The 14,239-nt window shown below is 37.2% G+C and overlaps 4 protein-coding genes across 5 annotated transcripts in view; 3 read left to right on the forward strand and 1 right to left on the reverse strand.

Moving 5' to 3' along the window:
• Positions 1-2,467, forward strand: part of LOC109580540 (condensin complex subunit 3-like) — a 6,219-nt gene extending 3,752 nt beyond the window's left edge. The window contains exons 8-10 of the mRNA XM_019993834.1: positions 145-195; positions 1,936-2,076; positions 2,342-2,467. Coding sequence (XP_019849393.1) covers positions 145-195; positions 1,936-2,076; positions 2,342-2,390 — 241 coding nt within the window. The 3' untranslated portion in view covers positions 2,391-2,467. The remainder of the gene's footprint in view (positions 1-144; positions 196-1,935; positions 2,077-2,341) is intronic.
• A 36-nt stretch (positions 2,468-2,503) lies between these two features.
• Positions 2,504-5,856, forward strand: LOC105316940 (lateral signaling target protein 2 homolog). The gene is made up of 11 exons (XM_019993833.1): positions 2,504-2,645; positions 2,705-2,966; positions 3,053-3,075; positions 3,141-3,299; positions 3,993-4,045; positions 4,156-4,245; positions 4,508-4,597; positions 4,660-4,761; positions 4,854-5,209; positions 5,353-5,456; positions 5,640-5,856. The coding sequence occupies exons 1-11, from the start codon at positions 2,607-2,609 to the stop codon at positions 5,817-5,819; spliced, it is 1,458 nt and encodes a 485-aa protein (XP_019849392.1). The 5' UTR covers positions 2,504-2,606; the 3' UTR covers positions 5,820-5,856.
• Positions 5,857-5,995: 139 nt separating this feature from the next.
• LOC105316941 (probable tyrosine-protein phosphatase F54C8.4) lies at positions 5,996-9,215 on the reverse strand. Its single transcript, XM_019993835.1, has 10 exons — positions 9,153-9,215; positions 9,024-9,099; positions 8,905-8,978; positions 8,683-8,782; positions 8,560-8,639; positions 6,986-7,029; positions 6,882-6,939; positions 6,780-6,826; positions 6,179-6,712; positions 5,996-6,127 (listed from the first exon to the last, which is right to left on the reverse strand). The coding sequence occupies exons 1-10, from the start codon at positions 9,170-9,172 to the stop codon at positions 6,036-6,038; spliced, it is 1,125 nt and encodes a 374-aa protein (XP_019849394.1). The 5' UTR covers positions 9,173-9,215; the 3' UTR covers positions 5,996-6,035.
• Positions 9,212-13,019, forward strand: LOC100637951 (pyridine nucleotide-disulfide oxidoreductase domain-containing protein 2-like). 2 transcript variants are annotated; one of them, XM_019993828.1, is made up of 17 exons: positions 9,212-9,395; positions 9,454-9,473; positions 9,551-9,718; positions 10,445-10,582; positions 10,626-10,662; positions 10,788-10,904; positions 10,958-11,019; positions 11,072-11,169; positions 11,323-11,464; positions 11,510-11,641; positions 11,702-11,774; positions 11,827-11,992; positions 12,041-12,210; positions 12,267-12,373; positions 12,547-12,670; positions 12,716-12,776; positions 12,935-13,019. In XM_019993828.1, exons 1-17 carry the CDS (start codon positions 9,230-9,232, stop codon positions 12,945-12,947), a joined length of 1,794 nt encoding a protein of 597 aa, XP_019849387.1. In that variant the 5' UTR covers positions 9,212-9,229; the 3' UTR covers positions 12,948-13,019. The 2 variants fall into 2 exon arrangements, with proteins under 2 accessions (XP_019849387.1, XP_019849389.1); XM_019993830.1 differs by lacking the exon at positions 12,935-13,019 and adding an exon at positions 12,826-12,921.
• Positions 13,020-14,239: the final 1,220 nt, after the last annotated feature.

The following is a 14,239-nucleotide window of genomic DNA, read 5'->3' on the forward strand; positions in this document are numbered from 1 at the left end:
CTCTCTCTCTCTCTCTCTCTCTCTCCCTCTCTCTCTCTCTCTCTCTCTTCCCCCCCCCTCTCTCTCTCTCTCCTTCTCTCTCTCCCCCCCCCTCTCTCTCTCTCTTTATCTCTCTTTCCCTCTCTCTCCTTCTCTTCCCATTAGCTTTTCTATTTCAAGTACAGTTAAAAAGTCATCAATGAAATCCAGCAAACGGTAAAAGATTTACATTGCAAATGATTTTAACAAAAAACAAAATAAATAATCAATTCAACACGTGCATAGTGTACACTGTAGGCGGAATGGCTTCACAGCAATCACTTTTTGTATACATGTACGTGTGTATGATATACTTGTATGGTTGATTCCTAGTAATGTAACGTTATGTTAATTCATAGTGCACTGATTCCTGGTATTGTGTATACAATTACTGTAATTATGTATGTTTAATCATGTATATGAAATAGTAATATGGATGACATAGATTGTGTAGGAAGAATGATTACGTTAAGATGTCAATTGGTATGTTTGATTGTAGGAGTTAGGATGATGTGATGAGGACAGATGTCACTAGTATATCATATTTAGTCTATACATGTCGTCATCCGTCACTTTGTGAATTAACGTCTAGTCAAGTACATGAGAGATTACAGCTTATAAACATTGCCTTTACATCATAATTTAGGAGAGGGAGGGAGAGGGTCGGTATAAAATGATAATAAATGTATTGACATTTAGGGAGGGGGTCTTTGTTAAAATTGGGGAATAGGGGATTAAGACTACTAAAATCTAGGGGGACTTTACCCCCCCCCCACCTACTTTACTTAATATTCAAGTTTTATACTAACTAGTATGATACTGGGTTGCTATCATTAGTGTGGGTGGGTGGGTACTACACATGTTCTTACTACATGTAAGTATGCTGTATATTATAATTACTGAGAGTATTTCTGCTGTTTGTTTATTTAGTGATATGTCAATCCTATCCAAACAGTAATATACCTTAATGTGATTGGTTGGTTATCATATGGTTATCATATTCTTGGGATTAGTGCCACATTGTTCACTATTGAGGTGTGACATCATTTAGTTTAACTTCTCGGTAATTTTGTTGTCATTATTATCCTCTTCTTATGTACACATGTACTTCATCATTTACCTTTTATGATATCAGTACTAGCCGATACATGTTCATATATGTATAGCAGGATTAATAAGAAGTTTATTTACATTATTATAATAACTTTATTACGTGTCAAACATCCTAAAATGGATAGTGTAATTTTCTTAGATCCAGATGATAAAATATGACGTATATATATATATATATATATATATATTCTTTATTATAATTAGTATCTTTTTGCAGCTTATTGAATTATTGTTGCTTTTAGTTGCATTTATATTAAAAATGACATATACTTGTGTACAATATCATATCATGGTCCATTTGTCCTCTATACACTGACTAATGTACGTGTGTGTATTACATATATGTGTGTATTATGTGTGTGTATTACATATGTGTGTGTAATCAAGTGATTGTTTTGCTAACTGTGGAGGGAGATTATCATAGTTTATGATTTCAGACTAAATGCATGTAAGGGTCTCCTCCTATGTGGGATTATTACTGTTTCACTCTCTCTCTCTCTTCCTCCATATCTCCCCTCCTTTGTTTCTTCTCCCTCTCCTAACTTCTACTATTCTTCTTTCTCTTTCTCTCATTTGCAAAGTTATATACTTCCAAACTGAACTTGAACTGAGATAGTTTGTTATTATATAACGTGACCTTGAGGCGTATATGCGGTGTGTGTGTGTGTGTGTGTGTGTGTGTGTGTGTGTGTGTGTGTGTGTGTGTGTGTGTGTGTGTGTGTTTATTTTACAGAATTTATCATTTTTATTCGTATTCTTTTTATCATTTCTTTGATTATGTTTTTGAAGTTCTTCTCATCATAGGAAGAGTGCAAAGTCGGCTGCTAAGGAAAAGGATGGACGGAAAAAAGGAAAAAGGAAGACACTAGAGCATGAGAGTGACGCAGAGGAAAGTGATGACTCTCTTGTAGGAGAACATTCACCTTTTGTTCGTAATCGTTCAAGGTCAGAGGGAGAGAGAGGAGGAAGGATTGGGGGAGAGAGAGAGAGAGAGCAAGGATATCAGAGGAGTACACAGAAAGGCTGAGAAATAGTCAGAAAGCAAAACAATATCAGACTATGCAGTATAGTACAGATCATGTGGAGATGAGATATGGTAGTACAGATCATGTGGGGATAAGATATGGTAGTACAGATCATGTGGGGATGAGAGTGATTCATCATGTGTTATTGTGATTTGGCTCATTTCAGATGTTGTATCCTCTTTTAGGCCAAAGGGTTCCAGTGATCCTGTCCCCTCTATGACTAGTGACAGCTAATCCTTTCCCTCTCTGACTATCTTTCTTTCCCTCTCTTCCCCTTCTGCTTTCCAAATTTTCCCCACAAAGAAATCACATACTATGTTAATTATATTCATTGCGCGTGGGCGGGCTCGAATGCTACGTGGGTATATAAACGATGCGGGCAGTGTAGAATTGCTAAAGGAAATAGTGAGAAAACTTCTTGTAGCTTAGTAGAAAACAATCAGAAGCAAGATGCAGTCAATTAGGAGGCTCTTTTACAAGATAGCAGGGGTAAGTTTGACTGGAATCTTAGTATACAGAGAAATTATTGCACTATCCATCAATCCTAGCCTGATTCAAAACATCCCTTGGCTTTATTCCATCACTGCGACTTCTCAGTCATGCACCAGATGAGGGAGCTAAGCCAACTGATGAAGACTAACCCAGACAATCTAGATAGGCGCTCTCAGCTACTCCGCCAGCTCAAAGACTCCCAGCACAATCTTATTGGCGTTTTCAAGTATCTTGTGGAAACGGCCATTCCTGATCTACAGATATCGACAGAGTTTAGGATCAAGTATCCAGACGAAATGCAGACTGAAGATTTCAATGGTACAATATCAACATTAATAATATCAAGTCTTTTCATTCTTTTTTTCTCTCTTTCCCTCTCTCTCTCTCTTCAATTCATGGCTCAGGATCAATTTGGTTTGGTGCAGAGGTGAGTATCAACATTAATAACTTGCTAATCATGGCATATTTCAAATATTTCTCTCTCTTCATTAGTGCTTAGCTGCTGGTTCCCAAATTGCTAATCATGAAATAGAATCACTAGAGATAAGACCGTATGCAACTCGTCTCTCAAAATCAATCAGCCAGCTCCGACAGAGACTAAGAGATGAAAGTCAACAGTATTACTATCACGAGCCTTTCTTCTCTGAAAGGGTAAGCCACTAACTGCAGCATTATGTAATTATATTAATAATACAATTAGCAGTGCATGACTTGTTGACAACATGTGTGCTATTTTTATCATGCCTACGTTCATGGCTATTGATGTATACATGCAGTATCAAGTATCACATTTCATAACACTCATGGTTTAAGTCCATTCATGCTTTCTATGGTGACAGTTCCTAGAATGTCCTAGTATTGTGGTTTCAATGTTCAATGAGCTGTCAAAGCCTGGACTGTCACCACCGTCAAAGGGTACATCTTTTGCTCCTCCTGTTATTTTCCCTCTGGTGAAAGGGTGCAGCTTGTAAGCCCACACTGTATATACAAAGGGCCTTTGTAGACTGTGGGTGGCTGACTCCCATTTCCCTTAAGTCATAGCCACAATTCTGAAACTGTGGAGTTTTTCTATCCCCATGATAGTGTCCAGAGTATTTGCAATGTGGTTAGCAATTAATAATGTAACCATCAAGTTAAAGAGTTTGTCTTGCCAAATGCCACAATTATAACTCAGGAAATGATGTATGAACATTAAATTCCACTGAACTAATTTCTTTTGCATAGTAATGCACAGGCAATGTCAGGCATGCATCACTTGGTACATCATATCCTGTACTATAGCTGTACATTTCCTTAGAATTTAATACATTTTAAAAATGTATTCTCTTTTTCCTCCTTCTACAGGTCAAAGAACTCTTAAAAGAATTTGACCGAAGTTGGGTGGATTTTGAATTCAGGTTAGTTGCTTACCTTTTAATTACACTGATTACTACTCCAGCCTTTCCTTATGGGGATCTCTTGTGTAGTATACTAAAGTAATTTAATCCTCCTTTCTCTCCATACATAGATACATGAGTATAATGTTCAACATAAGAACAGAGACTCAGTTACTCCACCAACACGAACTAGCTGTCCTCTTCTCTGAAGCAACACTAAGGTAACTCATAATGGTGGTGGTTTTCAGTTTATTATGATGTAATTGTGATGTCATGAGCCAGTTGAAACTAATTAGAACAAGAGGCAGTTAGTTCACAATGAGAAGCCCTTGGGTTTTATATGCAATGTTTACGTAGTTAGTGCATGATGTTTTTGTGTGTGGTAGTCTTGCAAGGTTTCCATAAATACATTTTTGTGGTGTTGGTGTTATCTTTATCTGTTGTGATGGTGTAATTGATACATTTCTTTCTATGCATACACAGGGCAATTGGAAATAATTATTTCACTGAAGACATGCTGGAAATGATGGATCCAACAATCATGTTTTCTATACCAAGACTCTCCATTATATTGTAAGTATACCTCATCAAGTCAGATAAACCTTTTATGACTCTCTCTCTCTCTCTCTCTCTAGTGGTTTAACTGTTAATGTTGATGGTCCTATTAATCCCAGAAGACCAAGGTCAAACACACCCTCATGCTTCAAGCAATACAACCGCTTACTCACGGAAATCAAGTAAGCAGTAGCAGAGCATGCAACAATGAAAAGCATTTCTTTAATTCACAAATGAATAATTTATATTATTTTCAATTTTCTTCACTTTTCAGAGATTCTTTAAGCTCACTAAGTGAAAAGGAGATCATTTCTCTTGAGAAGGCTCTGTGTAGCTGTGAGGATGCCAACACTCTCTCAACTGACGGAAGTGTTGATAATGAGGCACTTAAGGCACTCTTCATCTCAATATCAAAAGTGGCTGACCAGTTGCAGTCAAATTATCCCAGAGACCTAAGGGCCATCATGAAACAAGCCTACATCTTCACACTGAGCAAACCAGAAGATGAGGAAGAGACTATGGAAGAGAGAAGAAGGAGAGAAGCAAAGCTCAGAGATAGATTTGACATGCCTTCTGATTCCATTACATTTGACCTCTCACTAACTTCGTTAATGCATTCATCGACTGAAAGTAAGTCCCGGTTTATTAATTAAGTTTGCAAGCTGGCAGCCAGTGAGGCAAACATCAAATGACACTGTCAACATTATAATTATTATTAAATTAAACTGTCAACATTATAATTATCATTTAATTAAACTATTGTCCTTTTTTAGTGTGCACTGAATGGGAAGCTGATTCAGAGTCACATGCTTGTCACAGCTGCCACGATAAGTTCTCTTTCTTCAGACGTAAACATCACTGCAGGGCCTGTGGAAAGGTATGCCTTGCTCCAATCACATAGCCATATTAAGATTCACTTTCATGTAGTTGTAATAACCACAACAGTGATCCTAGTCCATACACTCACTAAAGCATAATAAAATAAACTTAGCTTCAGGCAATGATAAACTTTATGTTGTTAGATGTATAAATATTATTATTATTATTATTATTATTATAGGTTGTTTGTGCCCAATGTTCTCCACATTACCTACCACAAGGGCCAAAAAATGATGACGATGATGATGACGATGATGAAAGATTACTTAGAGTTTGCAATACTTGCTACATACGTGAATTAGGCAAAATCACTCAATCACTCTCTCTCAGGCCACAACTACCAAATGTCACTTCTTCCTAGCTGCACAGTTAGAGCACTATCATATCTTATAATCCAAGTCACACACAATCCATTCTCATTCCTACAAGTAGTAGATGATACTACCAAGCTTCATTAAACTCTCTATTATATATATTATACATAATGACTGTCAAAATCTACTGTATGTTTATTATTATTATTATTATTATTATTATTATTATTGAAATAACAATTACATATTATCATTATATACAATCAACTTTGTGTTCGAGAGGAAGGTGGCCTTCCCTGTGGGCACCAGTAGCTGTATTCATGACTCCTGCTGGCCTGTGACCCTGAACTGAAATCTTAAAATAAGAACATTACCATAAATATACAATTAAAGAAATTGATCTTACCTTCTCCGTTGGGTTTCGTATCAAAAAAATCTCTATACAGACTTCTATCCTGTTCATGACTATGACCATATCTTGGACCACTTTCATAGTGATGGTGATCTCTTCTTTGATGTGGTGGCTGATAGTGAGAATCATACCCATAATGATGATGATCATAGTTTCTTCTCCAGTCAGTATCACCTAGGTGATAGCTCCTCTGCCCATATCTGTCATAATACTGGTAGCTTCTTCTCCAGTAATCACTGTCTCTACTTCTGCCGTAATAGCTGCTGCTCCATGGTGACCTCCATTTCTCACTTGATCTCCAATCAGCATCACAATACGTCTCTCTTCTAGAGCTTTGTTGATCAAAATTTGAAACGGGCTTTGGCGAAATACTTCTCTCTCTATAGTCTCGCCTTGTTCTTTCTTTTGGCATGTGTTTCAAGTGAATCCCGGTTTCGTTGTTACTCTTGTCTCCCTCGTTAACAAGTTTTCTCAAATCCTTGAGGTAATTCTCTCGTTCCATACTGTGGCCCCTTGCATCACCAAATTCTAGAGTATGCATAATTAAAAAAACATTAACAATCATTAAAAACACAACAATATTGATAATGATTACTTTTGATGGCATCTTCAGTTTCAAAACCACAGTGCTCAACTAGATATCTGAAAGGAATTGAATTAACATGATACCCAGCTTCACCGAAGCATTCATCACTACCTGCATATCAAATAGCCTGTTCTGTTAACACCATGAGTACAGTGTACTGCAACATATTCTAAGAAAGGCATCACAAGATGAAGGAAATTCACATTGATACATACCATTGCTCTCTTTGGAAAGAAATCGAGATAACCTTTCACTAAAACTACAAATTACAAATAAAACTAACTTCAAGAATAACAAAATAATTATTATTTAAAATTGTTATAACATTATCATGCAATAAATTCAATGAATAATCTCGTATATTATGATGTGTTCTTCCTCTGCTTTGAATGAACCAGTAAACATCAAAAACCGACAAGTGAGCACAGCCTCACCTCCCAGCAGCCTGTACCCAGTCACAGCTTCAGGGAATATATAAATGGGGTGTCTACCAAAGGAGGACTTGAAGACAAACTTGGCTTCGTATTTCTTCCAATCTCCCTGGGTCTCAGAAGCAAGTTGGAGGATTGTAACAGTGTATGGAGTTTCGTCTTCTTTTGTGGCCAGTTTTGCTTCAAATGCAGGATCGCCATAAAATGCAACCACATCTCTATCATGAAGGAGCCCAGCACAATCTTTATCAACACCATGAGACACATCCTTTGGATCAATGCCACTGTCAATGATTGATGCTACTTCAGGATACTCACTGTGTAGCTTATATATCAGAGATTGATTGTTAGCAAAGAATGACTGACTAAAGGAGAGTGTTCCAGGCATGTCGATGAAATATTGATGAACGCCCCAGCCACCATATCCATACCAGGTTGAAACAAGGTAGCCCGTCATTTGGACCACACCTACTGAATGCATCCAAGCCAATGCCATGCAATTCTTTCCGTCTATATTTCCAACTAAACAATTTCCGGCGGCACTAAGGATCTTTGGTTTTCCGTTGTGTTTTATAGGATGTATTGAACCATCCAGTGCCTGGCCTACCATTTCGCCTGTTGGACAAATAAACTTTCCGCTCTTAAACGAGTAACCAATGTTCCAATCTCTTTCCGAGGCGTGACCACTGGTGACCATCATGTCTACCCCTGTACCATTGGCCACATTTCTCTCCGCGCTCAGTTCCCCCGTAAGTACAGATGTAGCATCTAAAGGACACTCCTTCTTGACCACACCCTCTTCTTCTGTCACCTTGTGAACTGAAGCACCAGCGACCCCCTCGTTGTACCAAGACCCGGACTCAAATTTATTCAAGTTGACAGGTGTGCCTCCTAAAACCCTATGTACCGTGAGCTCCACCTCATTAATTGCAAATAGGACATCGTCTTCATTAATCCCAGTCAGTATCCCCCATATTGTATCAGTGTAAGGATTGGCTGGGTCTATTTTACGTGTCAGTTGATGAACTTCTACCACAAAAGGAGCAATAGCTTCAGAATAATGAGCCAAGAAACATGTATAAGCCGGTCGAAACTCACTCAATTGAGGCAAAACAGTTGAAACTTCTTCCCCATTTCCATAACAAAACACCTTTACTCTAGATGGCCATTTTGTCTCATACTTTACTCTCAGTGCTTCAAGAGCTTTAGGCCATTTCTCCTTCGTCCCTTCACTGTGGACTATGGCATACATGATGCTTAGTCAGCAAATTGTTTAACTAACTAATCAATATTCATAGCTAGTTATGTTATTACAAGTAAAATAATTATTATTTTATTTTTATTTATTTTAAAATTACCTTTTGTATATTTCTTCTGAAGGGATTTCGTGTCCTGGACAGCGTAGCTTGTAATGTTCGATACCCAAGTCTTCAAAAGACTGCAGGTGTAACAATAACTCATACATAATCTCAAGACTCTACCTTCCAGCTGTAGTAACGATCGGTGTTTGTTAAATCAATTACAAGTCCCAGGTTTAAATTTTTCGATTGTAGCATTCTCACCAACTGAGTGGATGTGAATCTAAAATAAAAATAATGATACTTACTGATATATTGCAGTGTTAGAGTCACAAGCCCATGTGCTTGCACAATGTATATCTTACAAGCCACACCCGATGGGTATTGCAAGGTTTCATCACTTACTCTTTCTCTACTGGCACTCCAGTATCTATTCTTCTCTTTGCCATCTCCTCACTAGTCAGTCCTGTATTGAAAAACTGAACAAAAGGAACTATGGAGTAAGAACAATAGTACTAGTCTACTTCTTTGAGTGGTGTCTTTATCGCTATTATTCTAGTTCCTTCTATATGATCTTTTAAAGGAGTATAATCCAACCACCTTCAATGCAAAGAAATTATATCATTAGATAATATTATAATACTTTTGCTTACCTGTCGGGAACTTTCATCATTTTTTTGCTGCAAATGCAAAGTGACAAGTAGCCCCACCCACCTAGCCCCGCCTTCCAATGGCAATGTCTTCACACATGTTAAGGAAAGCTTATCAGAAAGGAACTTCTTTCTCATTTAGAGCCTTCCAACCAGCCGCTCTCTCGAGGAGCTACTCTGATACAACCACCATACCTTCCACACAGACCATTGAAGCCCCGTATGATGCTGTCATTGTTGGAGGAGGTATCAATAACGAGTATAATAACTTGATTTATACTCAATATTATTCTTTTTTTTATAGGACACAATGGGCTTGTTGCTGTACGTAACATTATTGCTGATAATAATAAATCCCATATTATTATTTTAGTTATTTTATTCTTTTTTATACTCTCTAGGCTGCATATCTATCTAAAGCAGGAAAGAAAGTTGCCGTTTTTGAGAGACGTCATGTTTTAGGAGGTGCAGCTGTGACTGAGGAGATTGTTCCTGGATTTAAGTTCTCACGGGCTTCGTATTTACTGAGTTTACTAAGACCAGTTGTATTTAAAGACCTCGAGCTAAAAGTTAAAAATTACACTAACGCCAAAATTCTGAAAAATACCCAAGGCTATAGCCCATGGTTTTTTCCAGAAAATGGCTCCAAAATCACCCCAAATTTTTATTACATTTTCTGATACATATTGATGTCCTTATGCTGTGTAGCAAGTTTGAGCTGATTCCGACTTCAATTTTTTAAGTTACGGCCATTTTAAGAAAATGCCAAAAATCTGAAAAATACCCAAGGCTATAGCCCATGGTTTTTTCCAAAAAATGGCTCCGAAATCACCCCAAATTTTTATTACACTTTCTGATACATATTGATGTCCTTATGCTGTGTAGCAAGTTCGAGCTGATTCTGACTTCAATTTTTCAAGTTGCGGCCATTTTAAGAAAACGTCAAAATTTTGAAAAATACCCAAGGCTATATTAGCCCATGGTTTTTTCCAAAAAATGGATAAAAAATCACCCCAAATTTTTACTACATTTTCTGATACATATTGATGTTCTTATGCTGTGTAGAAAGTTTGAGCTGATTCCGACTTCAATTTTTTGAGTTGCGGCCATTTTAAGAAAATGCCAAAAATCTGAAAAATACCCAAGGCTATAGCCCATGGTTTTTTCCAAAAAATGGATAAAAAATCGCCCCAAATTTTTTACATTTTTTGATACATAGTGATGTCCTTATTCTATGTAGAAAGTTTGAGCTGATTCCAACAAAAATTAAAAGGTTCGCTTTATTATTTTTTTAGAGACACGGATTAAATTTCTATTTCCGTGATCCCAACTCCTTCACTCCGATCATCAACAGTAATGAGAGTCTTTTGTTGGGCGGAGACCAAAACAAAAATAGAAAAGAAATAGCTAAGTTTTCGGTGAAGGATGCTGAGGTAAGAGCCACCATTAATGATTGTGATTCAAGTGTTGCTAAAGGTTTATGGAGATTATGAAGAATGGCTAGAAAGACTAAGTAAGTCATTCATGAGATCAGTATTTACTTACTTCTGCTATTTGAGATAAAGGAACTTAATATGTGTAGATGCATAGGAAAATCTAGCCAAAGTGTAGAATTATCGTGTGACTGTCATGTGATAGGTTATAGTCTTGATCCTCTCTTGGATTATGTTCCTTTCAATTTGTCTCACATTAACTCGAGCAGCTGGAGAGATCGTGTTCAAGTAATCAGATCAATGATACCTTTTGGGAAAATGTGTAAGAGATGAGTATTGAATATAATATGAAATTAAATTATTGTATAAAACTAGTGTCTAGTCTGAAAACTGACTTGCCCAGTTTCTATGACCTGGTAATGTCGCCAGCCTCCAAGATAAGTAACCCATTATCATACTCCTGTATCATTATCGAGTGTCTCCCTGTACGTGTTGAACAGATGGTTTGAGAGTGATGTCCTCAAGGCTACTCTAGCTACTGATGCTGTTATAGGAGCACTACTGAGCCCTTACTCTGTTGGGAGTGGGTAAGAGAGAGAGAGGAGGGGGAATGTGAAAAAGAAAGAAGAGAGAGAAAGGGCAAATGAGAAAGAAAGAAGATAAGAGAATGAGACAGAGCACTAGTAAGAGTAATAGAAGCCATTATACTTTTTGAGTGGATACCATTTGTCGCCATGCAGGTATATATTACTCCATCATGTGATGGGGGAAATGGATGGTGTCCGTAACGCGTGGTGCTATGCTGAAGGAGGAATGGGCTCAGTATCAGCTGCCATAGCTCGATCAGCTTTATCAAGTGGAGCTCATCTCTTTACAGAAAAAGTAAAGTATTATAATTATATTCACTTTAACTTCTCTCTCTTGCAGCCAGTGAAAGAGGTACTAGTTGTTGATGGAAAGGCTAAAGGTATACTCTTAGAAGATGGGACTCAAGTTGAAGCTAAAGTAGTACTCTCAAATGCAACTCCACGCATCACATTTGAAACCTTGCTACCTCAAGTAACACAGAAGAGAGAGAGAGATGGAGTTTTTTATTATTACTTCTTAATTCTATTGCAGGGAACACTTTCTGAATCCTTCCAGAAGATTCTCTCATCATACGATTACACATCAACTGTAACTAAAATTAACGGTACATGATACTGTGTCTTTATAATTATTGGTAGTCTCCTTTTCATTTGTAGTTGCTCTTAAAGGTTTGCCGCAGTTCATAGCATCACCAGCTGGTTATACTCCCTCCTCCTCTTCCCCTGGTCCTCACCACAGAACAACCATTCACCTCAACACTGAGAGCATGGATCAGCTGCACGAAAGCTATGTGGACGTATTGCAAGGAAACTGGTCCAGAAAGTATAGTCTCCATAACTTTTGTAAATTATGTGTTTATATATGTCTCAGACCCCTTATAGAAATGTGTTTGCCCTCTGCACTGGACCCTACGTTAGCTCCCAGTGGTTGTCATGTTGCTTCTCTCTTCACTCAATACACTCCTTATTCACCAGCTGGTTATACTGAGACTAGTAGCAGCTGTTGGAGCAGTGAAGGAAAAGAGAAATATACACAATTAGGTATTAGATGTAATAGCGTGGGTTTTGACATAATGATCCTCTTTTTCCCCTGTCAGTGTTTGATAAGATTGAAGAGTATGCCCCTGGATTTAAAGACTTAATTATTGACTGGGAGACACTCACTCCTCCCGATCTTGAGAGAATATTTGGACTAACTGGAGGAGTAAGTTCCCTTATGCTATTCAGTCGATTCCTTCAGTTATTTTTTTGAATTATGGGTACCCAAAATCACACCTAGATTTAGCATCATTATTTTGATGCTTTGTAGAAATTTTAAGTAGATTTGCTTTGAAAATGATGCAATATGATTTCACCAGCTGCTCTCGTGATGTTTAGAATATATTCCATGGCTCATTGTCATTGTCTCAGTTGTATGTGAACAGACCGACAAGTTTGAATCCATCTTATACCTGCCCTGATGTAGAGGGACTCCTCCTCTGTGGCAGTGGAGCCCATCCTGGTAAGAGAGAAAGAGAGACAAAGTATTTTATGAGTGTTTTTGAAGGTGGTGGTGTTGTTGGTGCAGCTGGAAGATTAGCAGCTCAAACCGCCATTAAAATATTGAGGTATGTTACACTATTATTGTACATAGTATCACCCTGTGCTTTTCTTTAGGTAGTGACAAGTTTAGAAGTAATTTTTATACTTAATTTAATTATTTTTATAATTTTTATTTTAATGAATATTAATTTTAATTAATTAATAATTAATGCCTGAACTGAAGAATTGAAAGATGAACTCCTTGAACCAGCTGTTCCAGGAGATACTGCACTCTGAGCAAACCTTCAACAACCGCCTAAACTACCAGAAAGAGTGTAAGACATTATGACCAGCGTGATAACTTGTAACTTATAAAGCTGAATGATGCCAATTATAATTTGCTTTTATAATATTTATGTGTATAATATACTCTGTAATGTAGTGAATGTGCAAATAGAATCATTGCAGAGAGATTTGATGAGAGCCAAAGATAGGACGTCATCTTTGGAAGGACAGAGGATAGTAAAGATGCAGTCGCTGGTTGATTGTGAGGTCAAACAAAAAATGATTGAAATAAAGAAAGAAACACTCGACGAGAAGAATAAAGAACTGGAATCAGAAATTAAGGATTTAGAAAATGAATTGGTAAAAATTAATACTGTTTATATATCGTTATTTATTTTTATAGGATAAGTTGACTAAAACTATTGAGAAAGAAAGGTAACAGAGTGTATATATGTCATTTTAAAATTGTCTTCTTTCTTCAATTATAGAGATGATTTTCAAGCAGAATTGAGTGAATTTAATAGTAATTATGATCTGAAGGGGTCCGGGATTAAGTATCAAGAGCTCCAGACCCAGAAGCAGGTGAAACTTCTACAAGAAGAGACTAGACTCTTAGAAGAACGTATGTTCAATTTCTCGTAACATTTTCATTTTTCGACTGATTTTAAAAGAATGCCTCCAGCTGGAGTCTAGAAAAGAGGAGCTGCTGAAAGCTGAGAAGAAACTAGTTAAAGAAGAAAAGCCATTACAGATACTCCTAAGAACAATGGCTAGTAAGATACTAATATTTATAATGTATTATACATGAACTTGTCATTATGAAACATGCTATAATGAATTGGCCTTATTACATCCAGTTGTAAAAAATGAACACGATAGACTAATGTCTCAAAAGGCTTCACTTGAAAAAGAAAAGTACTCACTAACTGAAGGACTTGATGAAGACCCTGAACTAAAGAAGTAAGTCTTATAGATTATAAAGATTAATATCAATATTTATTTATTTAAAGGCATGTACAGGAGTTAGAGGCTTGCCACAACAGCTCCTCTGAAAGACTCTATCACCAGTTGAGAGAAGAGCTTGAAGCTCTGCAGCAAGAATGCTACACAAGGCAAATGAAGTATGGACACCAACAGCAAGATAAGGCAGTAGAGTCATCAACAAAGCCATCTTGGAGTCATGTAAAACCTTCACCATTTCATCCTAAAAATGACATGACTTTTAAAGTTAAGACTCAAAGGCATCAGCAGCAGCAGCAACCTG

Source organism: Amphimedon queenslandica, unplaced genomic scaffold (genome assembly GCF_000090795.2).
Source record: "Amphimedon queenslandica unplaced genomic scaffold, v1.1 AMPQUscaffold_13487, whole genome shotgun sequence".
Classification (NCBI taxonomy): domain Eukaryota; kingdom Metazoa; phylum Porifera; class Demospongiae; order Haplosclerida; family Niphatidae; genus Amphimedon; species Amphimedon queenslandica.

What these genes read in the sequence shown, in the direction of transcription:
- LOC100637951 (XM_019993828.1), top strand. Translation starts at nt 9,230, where the DNA reads ATGGCAATGTCTTCACACATGTTAAGGAAAGCTTATCAGAAAGGAACT. An exon ending in TGCTGTCATTGTTGGAGGAG is followed by an intron (nt 9,396 to 9,453) that starts GTATCAATAACG and finishes TTTTTTTTATAG; the next exon opens with GACACAATGGGCTTGTTGCT. An exon ending in CTCATCTCTTTACAGAAAAA is followed by an intron (nt 11,465 to 11,509) that starts GTAAAGTATTAT and finishes TCTCTCTTGCAG; the next exon opens with CCAGTGAAAGAGGTACTAGT.
- LOC105316941 (XM_019993835.1), bottom strand. Translation starts at nt 9,172, where the DNA reads ATGATGAAAGTTCCCGACAG. An exon ending in GGAGTGCCAGTAGAGAAAGA is followed by an intron (nt 8,783 to 8,904) that starts GTAAGTGATGAA and finishes TTTTTATTTTAG; the next exon opens with ATTCACATCCACTCAGTTGG. An exon ending in TACGAAACCCAACGGAGAAG is followed by an intron (nt 6,128 to 6,178) that starts GTAAGATCAATT and finishes TCTTATTTTAAG; the next exon opens with ATTTCAGTTCAGGGTCACAG.
- LOC105316940 (XM_019993833.1), top strand. Translation starts at nt 2,607, where the DNA reads ATGCAGTCAATTAGGAGGCTCTTTTACAAGATAGCAGGG. An exon ending in GCAGACTGAAGATTTCAATG is followed by an intron (nt 2,967 to 3,052) that starts GTACAATATCAA and finishes TTCATGGCTCAG; the next exon opens with GATCAATTTGGTTTGGTGCA. An exon ending in TTCTCTGAAGCAACACTAAG is followed by an intron (nt 4,246 to 4,507) that starts GTAACTCATAAT and finishes ATGCATACACAG; the next exon opens with GGCAATTGGAAATAATTATT.